A 26,186-nucleotide genomic window follows, 5' to 3' on the forward strand; every position below is an offset into this window, starting at 1 on the left:
AGGTCCCTTTGGTGACTCTGGTCACTGCAGCTCAAGCACCATATGGGCTCAGCAGGGAGTTTCCCAAGCCTTCCCGTAGCTTGTGAAAGGGATGACCAGAATGATCATTCAGCCTGATATAATTAACCTGCCACTGATTAGGAGAAAGGACAAGGGCTACTGCAAGAAATTGCCACCCTAAGAAGGGTCAGACCAGTGCGGGACCAGTCACAGTAGTAACAGAGGACACGAGAGCAGAGAGGTCTGCTCCCAGGCTCAACGAGGCTACAGCAGCCGGGGATGAGGCTTTCTGGGATGAGATTTTCTGCTCTTCCCATCTCCATTCCTTGACCAAAGCAGAAGCCACAATACCACCTTCTGGTAATTTCCTTTACTGCATCACCCCCTGCTCCCATCCTGCCTTAAATAAGGACAAACATGCCATCACCACACTCAGACCATGAAGGCTTACATTTACAAGGAGTCTTTTAACACCTTCAAAACCAGCAAATTATAGCAGGGGGAGCATTTCAGCTCCTTTCCATTGCTTCAGCCCATGATTTATTAGAGCAATTAAGTGCCTTGGCCCACAATCTGCATCGTCTATTGCAACTGAATGATTTACTGCCCTTACAAGGGAGTGCAGTGTGTAATGTTAAATCAGGAGCGTGAAAAGAATAAGCAATTTACAACTTAGAGCACTTGCAAACATGTGGGGAAAGGCTACAGGGGCTTTGCAGGCTGCTGTGGCATTTGCTGCCAGCACAGAGACTAATTCTCTGTTTTTCAGCTCTGCCTTCCCAGCCTCCCTAAAGAACTCCCCTCTCGCAGGCACTGTCTCTTGAGGGAGACCTGAAAGCCCAGCTTTTGTCCACGCCACCCGGCCCACAGGAGCGTCCCCAGGAACACCTCAAGGTCAGCCCAGCTGACTCAGCAGCATCAGGAGCGAGGTGGGCCCTGCTCCCGTGCCTCAGCAGCTCTGGTGGGATGGATGCCCTCAGCATGGGCACGTTGCCCAGCACGGACCCCTCCGTCACTGGGCAGGCATCCTCCTCCGGTTCAGCTGGGTTCTCCTCCGCTTCCACGGCCAGGGTGCTCACAGCATTTTCTGTCGGGATGCATTTACAGACAGATCAGTTGCCTTAAGTCTCAAGGATGGGCAGAGCCGACCCCTGCCTGCCCCTCAGATTTGTTCACGTTTTTACCACAGGCGCTACTTATCCGAGGGCTAAATAAAAGCCGCTTTTTCTTTCAGGCCTTTGTCAGAGTGCCGTGACGTGGGCCTAGCCCTAACAGAGGCGTTATGTGCTTTTTTTCTGCACCGGAGTCTCTCCTTAGCCCCCCGACCCGCACCCACGGGGCCCCCACAGCCAGCCCTCAGAGGGCCCCCACAGCCAGCCCTCTCCCCCTCCCCAGGGACAGGCGCAGACCACAGTGCCCGAGGACGGCAGGAGCGGGGCCGCCCGGCCCAGCAGACGAGGAACCGCTGCCACTCAGCCCCTGGCGGGGCGGGGCCAAGGAGTCACGGCGCACGCGCAGACAGCTCGGCGCACGCGCAGACAGCTCCGCGCACGCCTCCCACCCCACAGCCTAGTCCCGCCCTCCGTCCCCATTGGCCAGTGCCAGGGGGCGGCGAGCCAATCGCGCGGCGGGGGAAGGCGGGCGAAGGCGGTGGCGCCTGCGAAGATGGAGGAGTACGCGCGTGAGCCCTGGTGAGCGGCCCGCGCGCGCGGCGGCCGTGGGCTCCGGCGGCGGCGGCGGCGGCGGCGGCGGCGGAGGGGGGGGGACCGGGACCGGGCCGGGCCGGGCCGGGCCGGGCCGGGCCGGGCGCGCGCTCCCCGGGGCCGCTCCCCGGTGGTGGGGGGAGTGGGTTGACCTTGGCGGGGCCCCTCTGAGGGGGAGGCCGGGCTGAAGGCAGCGGCCGCGGAGGCCCGGCCGGGGCTGCCGGTGATTTGGGGCCTGGGCAGCCAAAGCCTTCGCCGGTTACCGACCTCGGCGGGGCCTCCCTGAGGCGGGGGAGGGGGGAAGGTACCGGCGTGACGGCTAGGCCCTGAGGCCTGCGCCGGGCCTGGGCCTCTGTGGGCTGCAGCCCTGGGCAGAGGCTCCCTGGTGGGGCGGCGGTTCGCCCCCTCAGGGCCCCCCCCAGCGCCCGGTGACTCTGCCCGTCTCCTTCCTTCCCCCGGTTCCGTGAGGCGGGAGCTCACCGGCCGGGCCGCGCAGGCAGCCTTACCGCCGAACTGGCAGCATCTGAAACCCGTCGTGTTTCGGCAGTATCTTTGTAAACCGTCACAGCCTCGCTGGTTGCAACTTAAAGGTTTTATTTGTAGTAACAAACCATTTAAATGAAAGCCTAGGCACAGGATTAAGTATGCAGTGTGCTGCCCGCATCTGCAAATAGAGACCGGTGACTGTTCACGAGGCTTTTCCAGAAGCTTTGCAGGTTGGTCTGCTGCCACATGTTCAGTTTCTCCATAAACATCAGCTCCACCTTTCTACAGCACAAAGTTTGGGACATTAGCAAAAAAAATTGTATTTATTTATTGATTGCTGTGGGCTCCAGGTAATCTCATTCTTCCTTCAGCAGGGTCATGCAATAGGGACATTTTGCTGCTAAGCTGTAGGGGGGCTGTTGGGGCCCCCACACTGTTTTGTCCCATTTTGCTGCTGGTCACCCTCTTATCTCCACCCCCCCCCCCCCCCCCCCCCCAGCAACGTGGGGTGGGGGGGTTCAGCCCCCTGGGAACCGCTGTTTCTGGGAGTGGTGTGACCTCACTGGAAGGTGACACTGTAGAACCTTGCTGTAATTTCCATTGCAGTCGTGTTTGTTAGAAACGTGGATCATGGATCGTTGCGTAGTCTCATCTGTGCTGGGAGTGGCCAGAACGGCTGCGGGGGAGGCAGAGGTCAGGCTGTTCAGGCTGGTATGTCACGACGGTTCGGCAGCGAGGATGAAGTGCTGCTCCTTCTGCAGGAGAGCTGGTGTCAGGCTGGCGCTGAGAAAAGGCAGCTTTGTTTATTTAAAACGCAGTGGCCTCTGACTCTTGTGGTTCATCGGCCGTTAGGAGAGCTGCAGGCAGCCATGGAGCTTGGAGGCGGACGATTTGCTTGTAAGCGAGGGTCTTGGCTAATGGGCAGGCAGAGCTGGCCTGGTGCCCGCTGGCTTTCCTCGCCTCGCTGGCCCTGCCACCCTGTCTTCTTTTTATCAAGCCAAACAGTGCTGTAAGGCATCGCAGCTCCCTCTGGGTGTGTATATGAATTGTGGGGTATCCTCAGCCTCTCCTGTCAGTTGAGCCGGTATGTTGCTGCCCTGAAGTCCTGGCCTCTGCTCTCCATATCCCTAAGTGATCTCAGTTGCTGTCAGGAGTAGGGATCTGACCTTATCTTGCATGTAGCAGTGAGCACCTCATTTCCCTAGTGTGAGGGCTCCCCTTAAAGTCAGGGAAACAATTAACAGTAACATTAAGCTCCTAGGTAAATGCCAAATTAATAATGGAATAATCTCTTCTATTCTCTTCCGATTTGTTCCTCTGCTGAGGTCAAGCACTGCCAGGGACTGTGGGGTGTTTTGTGTCGGCTTTCAGATGCACACGGCATCTATTTGGGAGTTCAAAGGAGCTGACATACGAAATGGCTGTGGTGGTATCAAAGACGTTTTCTCATTTAAAAGCTGCTTCTGCAGAGGCTTAGAGTGTGGTTTAAAAGGAAAATTAAGAATCCCAAAGGTAACAGCTAATGAGCTTGACATCTGAAGCAGGGTTAAAATGGAAAAAAAATCTAGGGAAGCATTCTCTGATTGGGGTCTAATTAACGAAGCTTCTGTAAAGAACAGTCATGATTTGCTAAATTGGAATTCTTTGACCTTGTGGGTAAAGGAAGACCACTTTACATAATCTATTTAGATTTCTAGAAAGCCTTTTAACAAGATCATTGTTAGCAAGTTAACGAAGGAAGAGAGTTGTGATGAGATGTTTTATTCATAACAGAGTAGATCAAAATCTGGACAGGAGACATGGAGAAGAACAAAACAACAAAAAAACCCCTGAGAAGAAAGACTTAGTCACTTTTCATCTTGGCATCTCTGACAACAGTGTGCCTGTAACCTTTTCCTGATCATTAAATGTAGGATATGGGAAGGAAAATAAAATGTGAAGTGGGGCTAAATTATTTAATTTAGTCAAAGCTAGAGGGGATTTGTAAGGAGTATGAGATGAAAGCATGTTACAGGTAGGGCAGTAAAAAAGAAGGATGATGCATGGTGGGATAATGTACAATCCTCCCACTGTTTTCTGAATCAGTGTGGGTTTGAGACCTGGATGTTGCTGTCATTGGGGAAGATCAGTGGTGACATTTGGGTGGGGTTCTGGTGTGTTTGGAACAACCAGGCGATGCCAAGATGCAAAAGCAAAGAAAGCGAATAATGCCACGTGTGCAAACAAGAATTTACCTTTGGTTAGAAGGTGTGCAGAGCTGGCTGCGCTCTCTCATTAAAGCATCTGCAGAGGTAGGGAGACATTCAGAAGTAGGTCATGAAAGCGAGGAGCCTGGGAGAACATGTAGGAGGAGGGACTGCAAATTTTAGACTTTTTTTTTTCAGGAAGGAAAAAACCCACCACCTTGTGACAAAATATGTGGTACAGTGAGGGGTCTGGGGAAAAGCGATGATGTTTTTCACTCCTTACAGCAGAAGAGCATTAGCATATTCTGTGAAGTAGAAAAGTGGCAGATTCAAAACAGATCAATGAAGATGTATTCTCAAGTGCAGGAGCTGGATGCTGTAGGGAAACAGAAATGTGGAATTCAGAGTGAAATCAGAAATGCACATCGATGCTCATATCTGTGATTTGCTAATGTGAACACTGAGCTTGCCATAGTGTTCAGTTTTATGACCCTGCATGTTGCTGTAGTTTGTTTTTTGCTAGGTTTGGTGATTATTACCAGTGCAGGAGCTATAATCATCTGAAGCTTGGCTTCAGCTGTAAGATTTTGGTATAAGATGAAAGAACGAAAATAACTTTGTTATTTTATGGTTTGAAATTACCAGCAGTGGCAATGGAGGTTAATAGCAGGTTAGTGCTCACCTGGTTTAGGAGTTCAGTTTAGTGGCAGAGAGTTACAAGGCTCTAGTGCTTGGCAGCGGTTTTGAACCCCAAATTAAAGCTTATCTCATTGGTGTTGAAAGTGTTTGCTGCGAGGAAGGTGCTCTTTCTGTTGCAAAGCTTTTGCTCGCTGGTCGGAAACATTCGATGTGCTGTACTGTTGGAGGCAGGAATCGTGGCCTTCTGGACCTCTGACTAGATCTGTGTTTTGTTTGAATGAACTTCAAAGATCCTGGATGCATCAGGAAAAATCTTTCCAGTTTAACGAAAGATGACTTTGAAGTCTCTCATTTCAATAATCAGAACTAATGAAAAGCATGAGTAATTCAGGAAAGTGGTGTTTTGTGCCAGCTGTGAAATGAGTCTCATGGAATTTGCCACGTAAGTTTTCTGTAGGTCAAGACAAGAATGAGAACAGTAAATTTAAAACTATTTACGCTACATAAGTAGGACAGAGCTGGAATTCTGCAGAAATTTTCCATGATGGAAATATGTTTCTCTGCCTTGCGTGAGGAGTTCAGGCAATTCTTCTGTATAATTTGGTGCTTACCACTCTAGGGAGACAGGTTGGTAGACTGTTGGCAAAGGTTGAATTTGTTTTGCTGTAATATTACTTGTGTGTGCGTTTTGTTGATGTCTGTGCAGCAAGCTGGATGTGAGACGATACAGCTGGCAGGCTTGATTTTCATGCCAGTTTTGGATACTGTGACACATGTTTTGACAGTGAATTTCCAATGTGAATGCACTCAGGGCATGAGTGGTGGATCCATTACAGTTGAACATGATGGAATTTAGTATTTTCATCTTTGTTTTTCTTTATAGTCCCTGGAGGATAGTAGATGACTGCGGAGGTGCTTTCACGATGGGAGCGATAGGAGGTGGCATTTTCCAAGCTATCAAGGGGTTCAGAAATTCCCCAGTGGTAAGTAAAGTCATTTGAGAGTGCATTCAGAGTGCGGTCCTCCTTTCTCTGGCCATCAACAGTTAATCTGGCCAGCTAAAGGTAAAGGAGAAGAAATCCCTGTGCAGGGAGTGGGACTGGCTAGTGGTCTGCATGTCATTAATCCAAACCAGGAGGGTACATCTGGTGAACGGCTCAGGGTCCACATGGGTCCTTCATCTTTCTGGGTAAAAGTTCTGCTTCCTGCTGTTTGATCTGATGGCAGCAGTGGAATGCTGGCAGCCGGCTGCCCTCCCTCACTGAGGGACAACTCCCTCAGGATGGGGAAGTGGAGGTTGCAGCAGAATATAACTGTCTCAGCTGATCTGATCAGCCTTTGGTTCTGTCTGCACGTAAAGCTGTGAAGCCTGGGCTGTTCTTCCTCTTCTGGCCTACCCCCTCTCCATTTCTTTTAAGAAATGGAAAGACTCAAAGGAAGAATCTTTTTCTCCTTCAGAAATTAATTAATCTCTTTTTTAATTATTAACATTTTTTATTAGCTGAATTTTTTTGATAGTCAGGTTTTGTTTAAATGCAGACGTGTGCATAAACTTGAAAGTTGAAGTTTAGCTGATGCATGTCAGTTTTTACTTTCAGGATTTCTGCTGCAAAATTTTGACTAGAGACAGTTGATAAACTAAGATCCAATTTCTACTTTGCTTTAAAATATTTCTCGGGCTCCAATTAAAAGGGTTTTTTTTGAGTGTATTTTGGTGTTACTATGTGGCAATTTGTTTGCCTAAAATTTCTTAATAAGCTATCAGTTTGAGGTAAGTTTTGTAAATAACTGTTTCCAAACTAGTCAGATCCTGCAGACACTTAACTTGAAAAGGATTATATGCTTAACTACATGCTTATTTTTGCTTAAGACTTATTGTCCACACTTCTGAGTGCTTTTATTGAAAATATAACTTGGGTGTATGTTCTTTAAATCTTCTTAAAGTGTAGGAAAATATCTAGTCGTACTTCTGTGGGCTCCTGGATGACATGCTTAGTGTTAGGCTCTGGAAGGCTCAGCACTACACTTAGAAGCTGAATTGCTTGCTTCTCTTAGCTACAGAGACTGAGCTGATGAGACAAAGGCTAAATACTCCACCTGACCAGCAGGAATGACTAAATTTGGGACAGCTAGTGAGATTGCTGCTGCCAGCCGAGCACAGTGCTCCTGGTCTGTGGGCATCTGCAACAGGTTTGAGGTGGTTGTAGTAGAATAGATAGAGTACTGATGGAATTGTAATATAACAGCCTGCAGTAACGCAGCACTGTGGCAGTCTTCCTCTGGGTAGGTTTCCCTGTTCTCCATGGACAGAGTCTGCTCCCTGCGGTTGCCTGCACCTGATGCTGCTGTTTGCTCCACTGGTATCCTGTGTGCAAACTGTGTCAAGTGACTGGGCATCAGATAGGAACAAAGAAATGATACATGTGCAAAATAAATATGCTTATCTTGCTAAAAGTGTTCCTTTAAATGTCTCAGTCCCCACTAGGCAAAGTTTGTTCAAAACAAACTTTGAACTCAAATTGTTTAATGCCTGATGGCTGTAATTCATTTCTGTAGCTGACAGGTCTATTATAAGGGAGTAATAAATACTAAAGTATGTGTAAGATGCAGTTTCTGTCATCTCCTGATCACAGCTGTTGAGGGAGCTTAGAAATATGTTGGGCCTGTGGCAAGTTTTTGCTATATACAGTCAGATTGGCTGTAAGACTTCACTCTTATTTTAACTGTTTCTCTTTTATTGTAGGGTGTAAACCACCGGCTGCGGGGGAGTTTGACAGCTATTAAAACAAGAGCTCCACAACTGGGAGGTAATTAATTTTGTATTGTTGTTGCAGTCAGTTGGCTGTTGGTAGATAACCGAGTTTGGGAATATAATGTGGTACGAGTGCAGTGACACCTGCACTGTGGGCCAGCTGTGTTGCAGCAGGGTTTGTTGGTCCAAGCAATGAGTAAATATGGTTCTGGTGCATCCAGAATTAGTTTAGGTGTGGAGGAAGCGTGCTTGTGTTCATGGAGTGATAAGCCAGGGTTAATAATTTTGTCATACTTTAACCAGCTCTGTGCAGAGCTGCCTGGGGGCCTGTGCATTGTGCCCAGGGTTTTAAAATAAGCAAAACTGACTCATGAAAAGAAATAATCAAGCTTGGAGAAACAATGAAGTGGATGGGTGGGTTTGGGTAGGATTTCAGACTGTTCCCCTGAGGTCAGCTAGGTAAATTTCAGTCATTTCTATGAAGTGAATTTTGTATGTAAAAGTCTAAAAATCACAAAACTGCAGCTTGAGTCAAAATGATGTCGTGACCTCTTAAAGGTCACACTGTGGTCATGCACTGTGCTGTGCCATTATGCCATTCTGACAGGCAAATTGAATTAATGCATTACAGAAGAAGAAAATGGGAGGGTGGCGTTGAGCACGGAAACATCAACTGCAGCAGAACTACTTAAAGAAATTGGTGCCACAGACTGAAAAGGCTTTATGGCTGCAGCCTGTAGTGGCTGTGCAGAGAGGAATCCCACCTCCTGTTTTTTATTAAGTTGGTATAAGGTGTTAAGAGACCTCAAATTAAGGAGGGCTGAACTTAGTCTAAATAGTAGTTTTCCCCAAATGAGTCTGGAGATCAATATTTCTTTTCATTTATGATACACATTATTGTTAAAAAACTTCAGAATTTGCATTCTGAAAACTGTCGCAGTCTCTTTGCATCTACCATACAATACTGACCAGCACCGATCTTCTGAGATGCCAGAAGCAGGATTAGGATAAGGTGCGAAATTACTCTGCATCATTGTCTGTGAGGAAATGTGTTTAATAAGTGAAAAATCTGAAAGTTCCCTGAGCTAATCTGGCTTTATTAGGATGGAAGTTCCATTATAATTACTGTTTGATAAGCTTCCTGTCATTAAATATAAATTAGTGAGATTAGTATATATAGAATGTATGTGTATGTACGTGCATGTGCAATATGTGTGTCACCTGGCAAGTTGAGAATTTTTCACAGTATTGATTTTAAGCTATGTTTGCTTCTTTGTGGGTTTGAGTATACTTCCATGTCTGAAAGCAAGCACACTCATACTAGACCATCTCATGATTATATGGGTGCAGCACGGCTGGCTTGTCTGCTTTCTCTAAACTGTTTTTTGTTTATTTTTTAACAGGTAGCTTTGCTGTCTGGGGAGGTCTCTTCTCCATGATTGACTGCAGTATGGTCAGAATGAGAGGGAAAGAAGATCCCTGGAATTCAATCACAAGCGGAGCCCTGACTGGAGCCATATTAGCTGCAAGAAGTAAGAAACTGAGGAAAATGGAATTGAAAAACTTCTGTATTCTAAATGTACAGTTCTTATTGTTATAGTGAAGCAACAGTCTGTGATACCCAAACTGGAATTTACTTTCTTGGAGAAATTGAAAGATAATCTGAAACTTTTGTCCTGTGCTTATGAAAGTAATAATTATGTTCTCAGACATTACCGGTGTTCCTTTGTTTCCTTGAGGAAGAGGGGGGGGGAGTTGCCCAGTAATTATCCTTTTATTGGTGATGCTAATGAGGCTTAATGGATGCAAAATTACTGCTTCTGAGTCTGCTTATAGGAGAGATTATAACTAAAGGAAGAGAGCTATAATATGCAAAGTAATGCATCACAGAAGTAAAAAGTGTTGTTTTGTGCTTTTTATTTTTAGACGGACCTGTTGCCATGGTCGGATCTGCTGCGATGGGAGGAATTCTCCTAGCTTTAATTGAAGGAGCTGGTATTCTGTTAACAAGATTTGCCTCCACACAGTTTTCAAACGGTAAGGAGCCATCAGACTATGGTATTGCAAGGCTTTTATAGTGCAGTCTTTACTAATGTACCTCTTCCAGTCATCGGTCTTATCACAGAGTAAATCTGCTCTGCCAGTTGCCAGCTTGTAAGGCTGCAGAAAGTCAGGGGGGAGCCGCACGTTGCTGCTGACACAAGAGCATCATCAGCTCCTTCCCACTGGGTGACTGGAGACTGCATGGCTGAAAGCAGGGATGTCCCTGTCTTCTGCCTGGTCCCCTGATGCAGCCACACAACCTGTCAGGTGGTGGCAGCAGTATTGGAGTCAGTGGTGGGTGACACAACCGGTTTGGGGGAACAGCAAGCAGCAAGTTTTGGGCAAGAGGGATGATGCTGGCAGGCTAGCTATGGTTTGTGTGCAAATGTGTGGGTAACCCTGGTTTAAATGAGGTGATAAAGATCAGCAGGCAGATACAGATAAAAGATTTCCAAGAGGGGTGGTGGTGGTGTGATTTTTCTAAACTGCTTCAAAAACTATATCCCTTTGTTTTTTTTCTAAGTAAAACACAAGCTGAGGTGTCAGTTAGCCGACTCGGTAACCACTTGTGTAAATACCTGCCTGTGCAAAAATACCTCTATCTCCCCACCTTATTTTGGGTGGACTACAGACAAGAGCACAAGTGTTGAAAGGATTAGTAGCAAGCCACTAATTCCTGAGGGGCTTCCTCTCTCAGGTTTGTTCACGGATGTTCTTTGTTCAATCTAAATTATAACAATTTCTGTTCTTAATCCAAAGACATTTTAAAATTAATCTGCTTTAGAGAAAGGGTATCATCTGTCTGTTACAGTTTATTCTCTCTAGAATTGGCATACAGTAAATGTATTGCTTCCCTCCAGCAGAATGTCAGTAAGAGTAGTTGGGAAGCTGACTCCACAATGACTTGTTCCATTTCACTGGCTTGCTTTATTGTCGGGCAAGTTACTGTGGGTAAACCTTTACAGAGTGGCTGAGTTCAACTGAAGGGCAATAAGGCATAGGTTTCCAGCTCCTTTAGGTGACTGAAAATATTTCCTTCCCTCTCACTGCTCTGATTCATTTCCCTGTTAGTAAAAGAGATAAAAATATGGTCCTTATTGGGCTGAGGCTCTTGTCAATGTGTAAAGCTCTTGAACTTTTTTTGAATGAAAAAAAATCAAATGTAAAGTCTTGTTATTGGCTTAATTTTAAGAGGGATTTATACAAACAAAAACGCTGTGAATGTGTTTTGTGCTGTTAGTGACAAGAATCTCTTGTCTTTTAGTATTTATTATTTGCCTTTTTTCTCTTGCCTTGTTCACAGGCCCTCAGTTTTCAGATGACCCCTCCCAGTTGCAGCCCTCTCCGTTTGGTGACTACAGACAATACCAGTGATTATCCTCATTCTCCTAGTTCACGTTGTACCTGAGCTGTAATTTAAAATGCTGGAGGACCAAGATGCGGTATGTCTTTACACCAGTGGTAGTCTCTTACACAAACCATGCCAAGAGGACCTTCAGCACTTGCCAGTGTAAAACTGCACAGGAGAACTTTTAGAAGATGACAGATCTATTTATTCATGATAGATTCCATTGCTGTAATGTTAATACATGTCTGACAGAATACATGGAGAATTCAGACAAGGACCAAATGGAGTCTTGTCGTCCTTTGGACATGGACTGAAGTGAAAGTCTTTGGAGTCTTCCCTGGGATGTGGCATTGACCATCCACAGTGAACGCAGCTGGAATTTAGCCTCTTCCCCATCGGACTTAGGTTGCTACACATATTTCAGCTTAAAGAAAAGAGTTCATCTCCACACAGTTTTCCACTCCTAAAGTGAATATTACTGGGAGAATGTGCAAGCCAGTGAAAATTACTTCCAGCAAAACATATATTTCACTGCTGTTCTTTGTTTTCTATGCTACTGCCTAAGTGCAGCCTAAGTTCTTTGGCTAAAGCAGAATCTGCCTTTTGTGGATCCACAGGCTGCAGCATACCTCTGCCTTCCTCTAAACCCACAAGGCTTTGAACCCCTTTTAGGAAGAGGTGGCAGCAAACTAATTCTTCACCTCTGCTGCTGCTTGCTCTGGCTTTCGCAGCAGGGGAACACCCCAGACAGCTTCCCCTTCTAGAAAAGTGCAGTGAGATGTGCGTAGGAGTCCCCAACAGAAAACATGTAGGCCTGTGGGGCTGGAGGGTGAAGCATTGCACCTGCATGCCTGCTGCCAGCGCAGCCTTTTGCCTTTTCACCTCAGATCCAGTCCTAAACTCGATTTGAAACATCTGTTCCATGTTTTTGTTCTTAAACTCCAGTTATGCAGGCATGTTCCCTCTTGTCATCAGTTAAAAAAATCATATCCAGTGACGTTTTCTGTTGTTAGTTAATACTATTGCTTGCTGGCAGTTCCTGATAGAACATCTGTATTCAAAAAGACTTGAGTAATATTATCTGAGCCGTTTCATCCCTTTTCTTCTGCCTGGGAAGGAGCTCAATCTCTGCACTCAGTCAGGAAACTAAGTCAGACCCATGTAGTAGGAGGAGAGGATGAAAATAACACTGAAACGGTCACACTAATGGTTGACAAATGGATAAATTAGGATTGTACAAAGCATACATGCATGTGTGGGATCCTGACCATCTCCTATGTCCTGTCATCCTGTAAAAGTGACATTTTCCTGTTTCCACACCATGGCCTGTCCTAGAATGGCTCCAGGACTGCTGGGACTTTTGTCTCTGATACCTTAGTGTTTCATACAGTTGCTGCTGGTGTGTCATTTTCAAAACCCTAAGCACAAAAGCACTGTGTGTGTGCGCGTGAAGGCCCATCTTGCTTTGCTGCTTACCTGGTTCCTTGGGCAAATGTGAAAGACAATTTTCTGGATTTGTGTCACTCAGCCAGTGCTCCCCAGCCACAGAGTGGGTGAGTCTCTGGTCTTTGAGAGAGAACTATGCTCAGCTCTCATCCTCTGTGGAGCCTCCTCCATGTATCCAAATCTGTGTGTTAATCGCTAGATGTTTTCCTGTACTCTTTATGTAGGATTAGAGCACTCGGTGGTTGTTCAAATCTGCATGCAGCTTGAGGATTTCATTCTCTGTCCTGGCTCTCGCACTGCTGAGTTGTCCTTAGGGGTTTGCTGGGAGGGGAGAGGACTCAGCTGAGTCATCTGCCCCTATTTAAGCAGCAGGCTGGAGCACTTGGGTGACCTTTCCCACCACTGCTTTGTCTGGGTGCAGACTCTGGCTAGGGTGGGACACGGGGGTGTGCAGGACCTGTTGTAGGTTGATCTGCAGCAGGGGAACCTGGTGCTTCATGCCCTGGGGGCTCCATCCAGGCCCTGCCTTCACTGTCCCCAAAGCTGGGCCACATCCAAACAGCTCAAAAAAGGACCACCACACAACCCTTCCCTGCAGCAGTGACCTGCTGGGGATAGCTGGGACACGTGCCACCAGTGACTGGCTGTGGTGGCCCTGCCAGGCCCTCCTCCCTTGCTCCTCTGTAAGGGAACGGGCTTTGGCTGCCTGAGCTGAGCTTTACTCAGATCAGCTCTTCCCATCTAATCCCCCTTGACCGTCTGTGCTGGATGGTCACTCTTGCATACTTTGAGAAGCCTCTGATTTAGGATGTCTGTCGTCCTTCTCTCCCCCCACACCAGCCAGGCTGCAGCATCTTTTCTGACCAGCTGAGAGCCCTTTGTCATGCCAATCACAGGAGGGAAGTCAGCAGGCCCCACTGCCCAGCAGCATATTGCTCAGCCAGGGAAGGGTTTCCTCCTCTGTCATCACCACAACACCCAAGAGTTTCCTGTGTTTTAGTTCAGCCATTGGGGCTGTCCGGACTCACTGCCATGGCAGGAGGGATCCCACTGCCCCTCACAGCTGCTTCTGCTGCTCAGCCTTTGAGGGGACATGCTCCTAGGGGGTGCTCAGAGCCCTCTCCCCCAAAGCAGCCCAGACCCCGAGCAGCTTCCTCTCTACACCCACCCCAAAAAATGAGACAGACACCACCAGCACGACACTGAACTATTGACCTTTTTATTTCAATCAGCTACAGCAGCTCTACATTCCCCTAAAACACTGTCCTTCCTTTACTACCACAGACAGCGAGGGAGCCGAGTACACTGCGGTGGCAGCAAGTCTTTTTAAAGCTTAGTATTAAATATTAAATATTCTCTCATTTATGTTTACATTACTTTGTCAAGGAAAACAAACAAACAAAGACAATTAAAACTTAAATTACATAAATCTGTGCCTGTGCCCTGGGCAGCAGCACTGGGGGCCGCAGAGCTGCCCCCAGCAAGGCGGCTCTGCTGCAAGGGATATGCAAAAAATCTCTGGCCCTCGGCCGGGTAGTGCATGACTCTGCTCGTTCCGGCAGTGAGCTCAGGAAGGGGGTGCTCAGCTGTGCCGGGAGCGGGGTACCCGCACCCTTTGCTTTCAGAAATCAGCATGCCTGGGAAGGTCGGAGGACCATGGTGCAGATAAAACACTGGAGGAGGTGAGGCCACAGCACCTCCCCTCAGCCCCAGTGAAGTGCGCGGGGAAGGGGGTGAGGATTTGGTCGACAACTTTGCTAAAGAATTTTTGTTTCTTTTTTTTTTTTCTTAAAAAAAAACAAACAAAAAACAAAACCAACAACCCCAAACCATTTTGAGTCTTCCTTTGATTTTAGCAAAGACAGTTTAAAAAGCACTTAGGAAGCTTGTACTAAAATCAGGTTCTCTCAGAGGAGAGAGTCGTCTGTGCACCCCCCTTCGAGTCCGTAGCGAAACTCCTGCAGGTTCGACACCCCGTAGAAGTGGACAAAGGCCGCAGCCACCACGAGCACGTGAAAGATCTGATGTGACTGAAACTGCAGGGAAGCCAAAAAGCCCTTTAGACCAGACCAAAGAGGACAAAAGCAACACCGGGAACACCTCCTTGCTGCTTCTGCACTGCCCCAGGACTGTCCTCTGAGCTCCACTCTTTCCCCCTCGTTGCTCCCAGGTAGCATTTTCCACCCTGTACTTTAGCCTGCCCTGCCCTGCCTGCTTGCAGCAGCCATTCAAGGTCTGGCTGCCCTCATGTGCACTGGAGTGCACCAGGACACCCTCAGCCACCTTCTCCTCATCTCAGAGCTCACCGCCCTCAATCACCCCCTCCCCAACTCCACAGCTGCCCCCCCGAAAGCACCCTGCTCACCACCTTGTCCCCACACTCACCCAGATGTCAAACTTGCCCGGGAAGAAGCGCTCGGGTATGCGGGCAGCGTACAGCCCCGCACCTGTGATGTACATCACGGCCATGAGGAAGAACCAGCCCATCTGGCCAACGGTGGTGGCTTTTACGAACCCTTCGGCGATGGTGAAGTGCATGGTGGGCACCACGCCACTCAGCCCCAGCCCCAGAAAGACGCCTGCGGTGGAAAGGAGAGATCAGCAAATGGGAGGGCAGCATGGACAGGGTGCTGCTGCTCTCCACCAGCTCCCCTTACACCCTTATCCTGTGCAAACGGAAGCTCCTTGAGGCACTAGCAGCTTTTCCTCACTCAGTTCTGGATTACGCAACCCCCACTGCATCTATCCTTCACAACATGAGGGATCTACAACTCTACATCCTCATCAAAACCACTGCTGATCCCCAGTGCTCACTGGGCAGAGCTCGCCATGCAGACGTGTTCTCTGTACAGCCGCAGGGCTGCGGCAGCTCCCGCTCCTGGCTACGGGAACAGCCCTTTTGGAAGGTGCCAGCCCTTGGGATCGCACCGAAGCCTCATGAGCACAAGGAATGCAGCCACCCCAGCCATCCCTTCGAAGAGAGGTTTTGCCAAAGTCATTTGTTCAGTGAAGCTGCTTGAAGTTCAATGGGAAGGTGCTAATTAGCGGAGCTGAAATTTTCACTCTGGCATCTAATTAGTTTGGCAGAGAGCAAACGGCATCACAGTGAGACACCAGCCCACAGAGGCTGTGGCTTGTACTCGCAGCAGGATCTTGCTTCACAGCTGGGGAGGACAGCAGCCCTCTCCAGGAGCCGGCAGCTGGGACCTCTGCCAGCACACCAACACCAGTGCTGCCGTGGGGGAGTGGTGGGGCTGACAGTCCCACGCTGTCCCCTGCCCTATTCTGAGGGGGTCTCGTGGGTCACGCACCAGTGGTGCTGCCCAGCCTCCAGCTCAGCATCATGTCTCATAGGGTAGCTAGATGCTGCTGCGATAGACATTTTGCTGCAGGAGACCCCCTGGGAGGTGATGGTGGGCAGAGGTGCTTCTCCACGCTCAGCGGTGCTCAGTGAGGCAGATTTAATCTGCAGAGGCTGCAGCGGGGGCAACATGGGGTGTGCATGTGGAGCGGGCTGGAGGCAGCCTCGCCCCGCAGCCTCCAAGAAGGCAGGTACATGCCAGCGTGTAACTGGCAGGGGACAGATGATGAGGGAACCTCTTCCTCCTCCGCCTGAGCTGCAGGTTCACGCTGCCAAACCGCTTCCCGGAGAAGGCAGCTTCGCGCGGCACAGCCCCAGGCCACCCAGCCACCACTTAGAGGGCTATTTTTAAATGCTGGCTGTCTGCTCCAAACCTCAAGCTTGCTGAGTGCCAGGCAGAGCTCAGGCCCTGCTCAGCAGAGGATCTAAATCCCCAGGACAGTGAGAGGAGGAAGACCTCTCCCTGCCAGAGGCTGCTGTAGGGCAGTGTGGTGCTCTGGGGGAATGAATTCTGCAGATGCTGAAAGTTCTTCCCAAATGGGAAGAGCCATCCCACCACAAAATCTTCCCAAAGTCCATCCCCGAAGCCCTCCTGAGCTCCCTCCTGGGGCTGAGGACTTGGGGTGAGGAGGGAGAACTCCTACCTGCTCTTGTCTGCCTGTGCTTGGGGGTGGCGAACCGATCCCACTGAGCAACGATGATGGCAGAGATGCCCAAGACACAAACGATGGAGAGGTAGATGAGTCTTGGCTGTGGGGAGCAGTAGAACGAGTAATAGAGCCACGGAACAAAGCTCCCCATGATCAGCAGTGCAATTCCTGAATAATCCAACCTGCAGTCGGGGTACAAGGACAGAGAGTCACAGGTGAGCCCCCAAATCCACCCCCCCTCCTTGCATCCTCTTGGTAACGGTGTGTCAGTACCCTCCAGCCTGTCTGCACCCAAGTGGAGTCACCATGGCCAGACAGGCAGCTACAGCCCCGTGGGTGAAGCTGCGTGTCCAGAGAGGGGAGGAGGGCTGCACTCAGGTCTCATCAATGCAATATGGGACAGGAGAAAGGGCCTGGGCACGTACGCGGCTTCTGGGGATGCCAGCAGAGCTCAGCAGGAGTGCAGGGGATAAACAGGAGCTGGCTGGAGACGAGAGGGGCCATGCACTTGAACCACCACGACAGGACATGGCAGGCATGAGTCCTTGTGCATACGGATTTGACTATTATCCTCCACTGTAAAGTGCTTTTGATCTATCGATCCAGGAACCATTTCACCACTGAAACACAGCTGCTTGCATTACTCCCACTGGCACGGCAGCCGTGGCAAGTGCCTTCCCTGGTATGCAAGAACATTTCTGCTGAGGGTGTAGCAGCACAGTTTGTTCTGCAGACACGATCCCACAGGGTCTCTGGGGTTTGTACAAAGGGGATTGGCAGGATTTCCCAGCAAGCAGCACCCAAGTAAATGCCTTTGACAGGCTTGCGTGAGCAAGATCTTATTTGAAAGCCTTGCCACTGCTCTGTCTGTGCCACGAAGGCTGATGTGAGCTTAATTCTAAGAGCAGCCTGCACACTGACCTCGGAGAGAGGCACTGGCCACTGCCCAGCCTTTCCACTTTGCCAGGAATCCTGCTTGTTTTCTTTCAATTTGGTTTCAGTCCAAACTGGATCCAAATCAGAGTGTTTGAAAGCATCCAGTAAGCTGGAAACTGCCAAACTGCGGTGTCCCATGGCTGCCCAGTGAAACCAAGACCCCTGCTCCCTTCACTGCTATGAGGGTCACAAAGGGTGTTCCCTCAGGAGCTGCAGGTTCCCAGGGTCCCTGTCTTTATCATCCACCTGAAGGCATTTGAGCTGGCAGATTTAAGATTCTCAGGCACAGGGCAGAGCCCTCCAGGACCCAGCTGTGGTTCCCTCTCAGCTCCACACTGGATTCAGTGAATGCTCCCTTCCCCCAGGGATAAAACATTTGGGAATGCGGCACTTTCCAAGAGGAAGCGCTGTGAGAACTCAAAACCTCCTATGAGACCACACAACCCCGCTTGTGCTGACTCACTTCGAAAAAGTCCGCGAGACCTTCTCTGAGTGACAGTAGACAGTGTGGAAAAGCCAGGAGAAGCTGAGGCACAGCACTGCTCCCAGGAAGAACATGCCGAATACCACCTTCTCCTGCAGAGGAGCCATGAAATACATGTTGGGCCGCAGCATGGTCAGGATCCCCAGGCAGAGGAACAAAACAAAACCTACAGGGAACACACCAAACGGGCAGTCAGGCTGAAGGAAAGTGAACGAATTCAGCAAAGACCCAGGAGCAACACAGCCCTGACTGTGCTCTGCAAGGCAGGCCCTGGACATATCCTGCTCACAGCACACCCGGAGGTGCTCAGTCGCACCTGGGGCTGGCCTGGAAGCGGGCTGTTAGCTGAGGCTGTTACTGCAGATGAGCAGAGCTAGGGACAAGGGAATGGTCGGGCGCAGGGTGAAGAGCCACTGACCATCCCTGGGTTTCAGAGGAAAGCTCTGAGGCTTTCCTGTTTTGCCCAGGACACATTTCTCCATCCCACTCTTGCAGAGCGTCGGCAAAGCCACAAACGGTCGCCGAGCCCAGCACTGGGGCCCCGCTGGGGCCTGGTCTCCCCTCACCCAAGGAGCTCCGGGAGCTCTTGGGCACCTTGTGACAGAGCTGCCTGCATGCACAGGACCAGGCAGGGTTATGCAATCCTCACAGGGGGGTCCTGGGCATGGAGAGGACCCCAGGACTGAGCAAGTCCTGGCTGTAAAAGGCTGCCCTGTGCATGGGGGCCAAGCCCGCCTTCAGCCCGAGGGCTACCAACCCCCCCCCAGTCACCTAGCAAGTGTGTCCAGATGTTGCCCGTCTCAGTGTGTATTCGGAAGATGCTCTTGAAGCAGGCTCGAAAGGACGGCATGGGAGGCCTGTGGCCGTGCAGGAGGTAATCGTTGTCCTTCAGCCAGTCAGGCAGCACATCGTAAGGAATCACGCGCCAGCGCCCTTCCCACACCTGCAACACACCAAGCTGTGCTGGTGGCCCCCAGAGCGTCGAGCGAGCCCAAAGGTTCAGGTTTGCTCACCCCGGGAGCCTAAAATTACACTCGGAACAAGCCCAGCCAGAGCTGAAAAGGCACTGTAAGGCTCTTTGGGGAAAGGAAGTTCAGCGCTGGCAACATCAGCACCCTGTAGGACCCCTTAAACCACGCACATCCTGCGGAGCGCTCCCCACACTCAGTGAGTCAGAGGGGATTCGCACCCTCAGGTTTAACCCTTCCACACCTGAAGCAGCTGTTCTCTGCAGTGGGGAGCTCCCATTTTGGTCAGGGAAGAGAGAGCCCTGGCTGGCAACAGAACCGGGCTGGCCCTCAGCCCCCCGTTGACCGTTACCAAACTGCGGTGACCATGAGTGCACGCACTGGGTGAAACCAGCAACAGTGCTTGGTGCTCCCAGTCCCTGTTAGAGGACTGCAGAGACACTGGGGCTGCTCCCTAGGTCGCTGCTCATCCGGCATGGCTGGGCACAACCACCACCCCCCACCAGCACTTCCGATCCACTGCCATCCCCTTCCTGCTCCGCTCCTGGGAGACGCTGCTGGGAGCAGAGCCAGAGCAGACTGCCGGCAGAGCCGCACGGAGCCCGGGGAGCTTTACCCAGAAAAGAGCGACGCATCCCAGCCCCTGCCCCCCACCCCACACCCTGGGCTTGGGGCATCTGGGCTTCACTCATTCTCCAAAATCAGGATTGGGGGATCGCCACATGCTCCTGTACCTTATACACAAACTCTTCCATCTTCTCCATGGCATGATGAGCCTGCAGAGGCAGAGTCAGCACGCGGACCACCTCCTCCTCTTCCTCACGGGCCGCTGGGCATGGTGGGTCTTCAGCCTAGAGGCAGAAATGCAGGGAGGAAATCATCCCTGCCTACGGGAGGAACAGCGTGCGGAGAGTGGCGAGTCCCTTCTGAGAGCACCTGGGGCATCATCCCTTCCCAAGGGGACAGGCAGCACCTGCCGGTCACCACCGCTTATGCAACATGCTACTGTCTTAACCATCTCAGGCAGGCTAATCCCAGATTTATTCTTGTTGAATGGTGGGATTACCGTGGGGGGGTTTTCACTGCTACAACCAAGGCTGGAACAGCCACTTGGCCCAGCCAGGAAACCCGGCCCTCCACCCCTACTAGCAGCCCAATACAGAGCGGAGGCAGTGCTGACCCAGCACCCTCCTGGGCTGGGAACACTCTGCCCGTCCCGGCTCAACTCCCTCTCTTCTCCTTTTCCATTAGCAGGTTTGGGAAGGTGGTTTCCAGCCCCAAGGGCCACGGAACAGCTAGGTGATTGAGAACACCCCGTTCCCTCCAAGCAACAGCACTGGCATGCAGACATAATGCATCTCGGCTGACGTCTCTGCACGAGGGCTATCACAGATCCACGCCTGCACGACAGAAGTTTCTGGGCCAGCTCAGGGCACGGACCAGCCAGACCGTCAGCGTTCGGGTAACGAAACATCTCACAGCCTCTGCGCTGACACAAAGCGACGACTAGACTTGGGACTCTGCAAAACGCACCCGGCTGGCCTCCATCCTTCAAGCCACTAATGGGATAACGGGCAAATTCCTAGGTTAATCCGCAAGGACGGAGCAGAGAGGCTGAGCACGGAGGAGCAGAGCCAGCTGCGGCAGCCACCCCGGCCGGGGGCCCGCTCGCCGCCTTGCCCGCTCGGGGGGGGGAGGGTGCGGATGAAGGTCTTACACTGGCCGAGCCGGCGGCTCCTTGGTCCCCCTTCTCCTCCAGGAGCGGCCCCAGCTCGGCCAGCTCCAGGTGGGCCCTCTCCCGGCTGGCGGCGGCCAGCCCGTTGCCCTGCCCGGCGGCGGAGGCTTTGCGGGACGCCATGGGGGCGGCGGGGTCGGTCCTGGTGGCCGAGGGCAGCCGGTGCAGGTCCCTCCGCGTCCTTGTGCCGCCGCGCTGGGGAGGGAGGGAGGGAGGAAGAAGAGAGTCACCGGGAACCGACGGCCGCCCTAGGCCGGGCCCTCCCCGGGGGCTGGCACAGGCGGACCCAGCCCCCCGCGCCGGGACACCGGCGGGGCTGGGGCTAAGGCCGCCGCCGCCACCCGCCGGGGGAAGGGGGAAGGCGGCAGCGCTCGGACACCCCCGTCCCGCCCCGCCCGCACTCACCGGCCGCTACATCCCGCGCTGGGCGGCGGCGGCGGCGGCGGCGGCACCGGAAGCGACGCTGAGGGAACGGGCCACTTCCGGTCACGAAACCCCGCCCCGCACGGCGACGACGACACCCCCGGGACGGAATGGAGGGCGCCGCGCGGGTCTCGCTTTCTGATTGGCCGCAGCCGCTGTCTGTCTCTCTTCCCTCCCTCCCGCCCCGCGCCCCGCTGGCTGCCGGGCGCTGCGATTGGGCGAATCGCCCACCTGGCGTGCCGGCGGGGGGCGCTCTAGCCCGGCCGCGCGTCTCGCTGGCCAGGCGCTCGGCTGCCCCCTAGGGGCGGGGCGCGGCGGGGCGCCGCGCAGCGCTGGGAGCGCCACCTCCGGGAGTCCCGTGATGGCGGCGGGCGGGCCCGGTCGGACCGGGGAGAGCCGGCGGGTTCCGCACCCCGCGGCCGTAGCGGGGAGGGGGGAGCCGACCCCTGCGGAGCGAGGGCCGGGCCCACGCCGCCCTTAGACCCGTGATTATAGTGGCCGCGGAGCGAGGGCCGGGCCCACGCCGCCCTTAGACCCGTGATTATAGTGGCCGCGGCCCCATGACCAGGGCAGCGCGGCCCTGAGGGGCACGCAGGCCAGAGAGGACGGACCCAGTCATCCATCCGTCCATCCGTCCCTGTCCCTCTGTCCCCAGTGGCCGTCAGCCACCCTGCCCGCACGCATGCAGGTCCCCACGGAAGGCCGTCGAGGGCTTCCCCAGCTGCTGACAGCCCCGGAGAGCAAATGTTGGCAGCAATAATTGATGGCTGAGGTCACCCTCGGCCTGTCGGGTCCGGCTCGTCTTTCCCTAGCCGGAGGTTTAATTACCTCCAGTAACGACAGCCGGGGCCGGAGACTCCCCTCTGCCCTCCGCCGCCGCCCTGCACAATGGCGGATCCTGTTCCCCATCAATCATTCATGCCCCTGCTGCTGGAAGGGATTTCTTGGGGGCTGCTCAACCGGGAAAGGGATGAGGGGGATCCTCCAACCTTCCCAGCGTTAAATAGGCACTGCCGGTGCCGGGGCAGGTCGGAGGTGCCTGGGTCACCCGCAGGGTGAGTGGTGGTGGGGTTTGGAGGGGACACGGGGTTTGGGGCTTCTTGGGGGTGCAGCAGGAGATGCTGGGGGATGGGAGATGGATTTTGGGGGGCTGCTTGCTGGATGGGGGCAGCCCCCTGTCCCGCCGGAACCGGGTGGTCCAGGAGAGGTCGGGGCTGGCTGTGGCCAGGGCTCTGCTCTCCCCTCTGCAGGGACGAATGCTGCTGTGTCCCCCGCTCCGGTGTCCCCATGGGTGTCTTGAGCTGCATGAAGTACCTGATGTTCATCTTCAACGTGCTGGTGTTTGTGAGTCCGCCTGGGCCCAGTGGGCTGGAGGGGAGGAGGGGTCCCGTCCCCGGGGCGTGATGTCTCCGGCTGGCCCAAGAGGGTGGGTGACACCAGCCCAAGGGAGGGGACCCCAGCAGAGGTTAGAGCATCTCCTGTCCCCATGGGGTGGCTGGGGATGGTCCCTGCACCCATAACTGCGATGTGTCCCACAGGCTGGGGGGACGTGCCTGGCGGGCGTGGGGGTCTGGGTGGCCGTGGACCCGGCTGGTTTCCAGGACATCGTGGCTGCCAAGCCTGTGCTGAGCGTGGGTGCCTACCTGCTGCTGGCCGTGGGCATCGCCCTCTCGCTGCTGGGCTTCCTGGGGTGCTGCGGGGCCCTGCGCCGGAGCCGTCTGCTGCTGCTGGTGGTGAGTGGGGGGAGATGGGTGGGAAAGCAGCTACGGGATGTGGGAAACTGGGCGGGCAGGGGGCTGCGGGGTGCAGGAGCTCGCAGGATGCAAGGAGCCAGGGGATGGAGGGTGTTGGGGGATGCAGGGTGTCCTCGGCGGAGCCAGAAGCCTGGTGTTCCCCATCCTGTCCCTGTCAGCTCTCAACAACCCCCCCAACCCAGTCCCCACTTTGTGACTCTTTCAATTTAGAGCCCAGAGGATTTTATAAAGCCACCGAGCAGGGGCACTTCTCTCTGAGGCTGCTGGCTTGTCCTGAATGGCATTTACAAGCCCCCCACCCCCCTCAATGGCGAAGCCCATTCTGAGCATGACAACACAATTTCTTTGGCATCCCCAGACCCTGGCAGCCGGTGCTTGTTTTTAACCCTCTGCCTTGCAGCCATGGTGCTCGGAGATGTGGCATCTGTCCCCAGGAGCTGCGCACTCGTCCCCTGTGTCCCCTGGTCTCAGGGGCGCAGGGCATGGGCAGGGCTGGCCCCAGAGGAGAGGAGGAATAGGTGGAGCAAGCTGCCCACAGGGTCGGGCTGGTCTCTGACTCCTCCATCCCACTGCCTTTCAGTTCTTCATCCTCGTGAGCCTTGTCTTCATCACGCAGCTCGTTGCGGGTGTTCTTTTCCTGGTGCACTGGAAACAGGTACCATCCCCATGCCCTGATGCCATGCCCGGCATGGCCAGCCCCTCTCCTCCGTCTGTCATGCCATGGGTCATGGCTCTGAGTCCCCCAGAGGACTGGGACTGGTGCAGGGACGTCCTTTCTCACCCTCACCTTCATCACCAGCACCCCAATGCAAGCCCAAAACCATGTGGGTGGGTCCCATGAGTGCATCCCCATGTCCCCTCAAAGAGAGAGGGTGCCCTGGCCAGCAAGGCGCTGGGCGGGGGGGTTAGGGTGGATGCACAGCCCCCACAACCCTGTTCCTGGTACCGGTCCCCCAGTGCTCACAGACGGCACCCATCCCGCAGATCCAGCCGGAGCTCTTCCTGTCCGAGCTGCGGAGTAACTACCGTGGGGATGAGGGTCCTGAGGTCTTCTCCACTGCCTGGAACACGCTCATGGTCACGGTGAGCAGCTGGGAGGCTCCTGGTGGGCTGTGGGGGGGGGGTGTGGAGCATCCACAGGACCTGCTGACTGTGACTGTGAACACAGGCGAGGGGCTCGTGCACCCCAGACAGACACCGAGCTGCATGCTGAGCTGTTCCCCCTCCCTCCATCACCTCCCTACGCGATGTCCCCCCCATTTTGACACTGTGTTGATGGCATTTCCCTTCTGTTTCAGTTCTCTTGTTGTGGCGTTTTAGGACCTGAAGACTTTGGGAATGGCTCCCTCTTCCAGGAGCTGCACCCAGGGACGCCCTGGCCGCAGGCATGCTGCGCCCGGGATGGACTCCTGCAGGCGGGGGAGCTGCTGGGCTGGGAGCAGTGCCGGGAGAGGAGCCCCGGCTACATCCATGAGCAGGTAGGACACGACCCTGCCGGGTCCCTGTCCTGTCCCTGGCTTCCCCAGCGCTTCCCAGGCTCGTGGCAGCAGCACCCTCTGCCCCTGAGCATTGGGGACAGGAGCCTGGGACACTGCCCGCCCGTGGTTCTGCAGCCCAATGACTCCCCAAGTCCCCAGCTCATCCAGCCCCACCACGGTGCCCTCCCCCCGATCTCGCCCTCTGAGCTCTCTGCAGCCATGGGGAGTACAAGGGATCTCCTCCATCATCCCTCTGCTCCCAGGGCTGCTTCTCCACCTTCGGCAGGACCCTGCAGAAGTACATCTCTGTACCTGGGACTTGCAGCTTGGCCGTGCTGGGCATTGAGGTACTGAGTGGGGCTGGAGGGGACAGGGCAGGCAGCGGGTCACCTCTCACAGGCTCTCTTTTTGCCGGGAGGGTGCTCTGTGGGTGAAGTGACCAAAAAATGGGCTCAGGCTGGACCCTCCCAAGCCTCTAGCTGTCACAATCACACCCAGAAAGCGGGTACACATACAGTGGGTCTTGTCTCAGGGTATAAAGCCAACCTCCCACTGCAGATGAGCAAGGTTAAAGGACTGGGTGTGTGGGGGTATTTTGCTCCCACAGGCCCTGGATGGGGGGGGATGAGAGGTGTTGCTCAGCAAGCTCTCTGCAGACCCCAGAAAGCTGACAGGGGCCTCCTCCCACATGGTCAGGACAGCTGGCATGTGGCCCCTCAAGGGGGCACAGCCGTCGCCCAATTAAACCAGGAGCAGAGGACAGCAGTTCTTTAGTCTTCAGGCTCTTAGATTTTAGCAAGCACCCACAGCAAGGTGTGAGCGCAGCCCTGCAGCAGGGGACTAACCTGCTCCCCCCACTCCTGTCATTTCAGATCTTTGCCATGTTCTTTGCTTTTTGCCTTTATTACAACTTTGACTGAGCAGGACGAAGTGTGGCAGAGACAAGCCAGGACTTTGGAAACAGCAGCAGGCAAGGACACTCCATTTCCTTGCATGTGAGAGCATAGCTCTCTAGTTCAGTGCTCTGATTACTTCCCCAGGCAGGCAGGAGCCTTGCCGTGTCCTGTCTCTGCTCCAGCACGCATGTAAGGATTGGCCTGGCTCACTTTTCTCAGAGCGGGGACAGGACACAGGCTAAATTCCTTGCAGGCAACCACGCAGAGCAGGAGGCTGAGCATCAAAGTCACTCCCACTGCGATCTGCCATCGGTCTTCACATAATTAAACAGCTCTGGTGACAGGGTGTCCTGCCCCCCATGCACCTTCTGCTCTGTTGCACCACCAAAAACTGTCCTTCTTCCTCCTCATCCTCTTGAGCTTCTTGCCCTGCACCTCACCTCCCCGGCCCCCGCTCTCTTCCACACCCGTCCTGCTCCCAGACCTCCAGGCACCCTCCAGGCTCTTCTGCATTCCTCTCAGCTGGTGCTTTTCACTGGCCACCTCCTGGAGGCACAACAGAGTCAAGACCCAGCCCAGGGCACGTTAAATGGTCCAAGTGGCAACTGGAATCAAACAGGCTGCTCTAGAGAGCCAGAGTTTTGAGTCTTAGGAGTCTTAATGACGGACTTATTCTTTAGCAGCCTTGATATTACAAGGAAAAGGAAGCCTTTACTAGAGAAGGATTTCCACAAGCTAGCTCTAATGTGTCTGTCGCTCAGCTTCTGCTCTCAGTTTGTTCTGAAGCAGGGACAGTAACATAGAAGCCGAAACACTTAGTGCTGTTCCCACTCCTCAGAGAAAGCTGGAAAGCAGAAGCTGAACCACTATTTCCGATTTTCCTTTTTTCCAGAATATT

At 53.2% G+C, this 26,186-nt stretch overlaps 3 protein-coding genes across 5 annotated transcripts; 2 read left to right on the top strand and 1 right to left on the bottom strand.

Moving 5' to 3' along the window:
* The first annotated feature begins 1,570 nt into the window (after positions 1–1,570).
* On the top strand, positions 1,571–12,237 carry TIMM17A (translocase of inner mitochondrial membrane 17A). The gene is made up of 6 exons (XM_069771996.1): positions 1,571–1,691; positions 5,898–5,997; positions 7,758–7,821; positions 9,170–9,298; positions 9,693–9,803; positions 11,113–12,237. Exons 1-6 carry the CDS (start codon positions 1,666–1,668, stop codon positions 11,181–11,183), a joined length of 501 nt encoding a protein of 166 aa, XP_069628097.1. The 5' UTR covers positions 1,571–1,665; the 3' UTR covers positions 11,184–12,237.
* Positions 12,238–13,801: 1,564 nt separating this feature from the next.
* ADIPOR1 (adiponectin receptor 1) lies at positions 13,802–21,281 on the bottom strand. Its single transcript, XM_069771981.1, has 8 exons — positions 21,143–21,281; positions 20,720–20,932; positions 19,737–19,853; positions 18,806–18,977; positions 18,014–18,200; positions 16,609–16,796; positions 14,989–15,182; positions 13,802–14,639 (listed from the first exon to the last, which is right to left on the bottom strand). Exons 2-8 carry the CDS (start codon positions 20,858–20,860, stop codon positions 14,511–14,513), a joined length of 1,128 nt encoding a protein of 375 aa, XP_069628082.1. The 5' UTR covers positions 20,861–20,932; positions 21,143–21,281; the 3' UTR covers positions 13,802–14,510.
* Positions 20,396–26,103, top strand: LOC138682177 (tetraspanin-18-like). 3 transcript variants are annotated; one of them, XM_069771986.1, is made up of 8 exons: positions 20,396–20,464; positions 22,411–22,504; positions 22,699–22,893; positions 23,495–23,569; positions 23,899–23,997; positions 24,235–24,392; positions 24,656–24,739; positions 25,265–26,103. In XM_069771986.1, the coding sequence occupies exons 2-8, from the start codon at positions 22,448–22,450 to the stop codon at positions 25,389–25,391; spliced, it is 795 nt and encodes a 264-aa protein (XP_069628087.1). In that variant the 5' UTR covers positions 20,396–20,464; positions 22,411–22,447; the 3' UTR covers positions 25,392–26,103. The 3 variants fall into 3 exon arrangements, with proteins under 3 accessions (XP_069628087.1, XP_069628086.1, XP_069628085.1); XM_069771985.1 differs by lacking the exon at positions 20,396–20,464 and adding an exon at positions 21,665–22,215 and having other exon boundaries at positions 24,213–24,392; XM_069771984.1 differs by lacking the exon at positions 20,396–20,464 and adding an exon at positions 21,665–22,215.
* Positions 26,104–26,186: the final 83 nt, after the last annotated feature.

Source organism: Haliaeetus albicilla, chromosome 26, assembly GCF_947461875.1.
Source record: "Haliaeetus albicilla chromosome 26, bHalAlb1.1, whole genome shotgun sequence".
In the NCBI taxonomy this organism is placed as follows: domain Eukaryota; kingdom Metazoa; phylum Chordata; class Aves; order Accipitriformes; family Accipitridae; genus Haliaeetus; species Haliaeetus albicilla.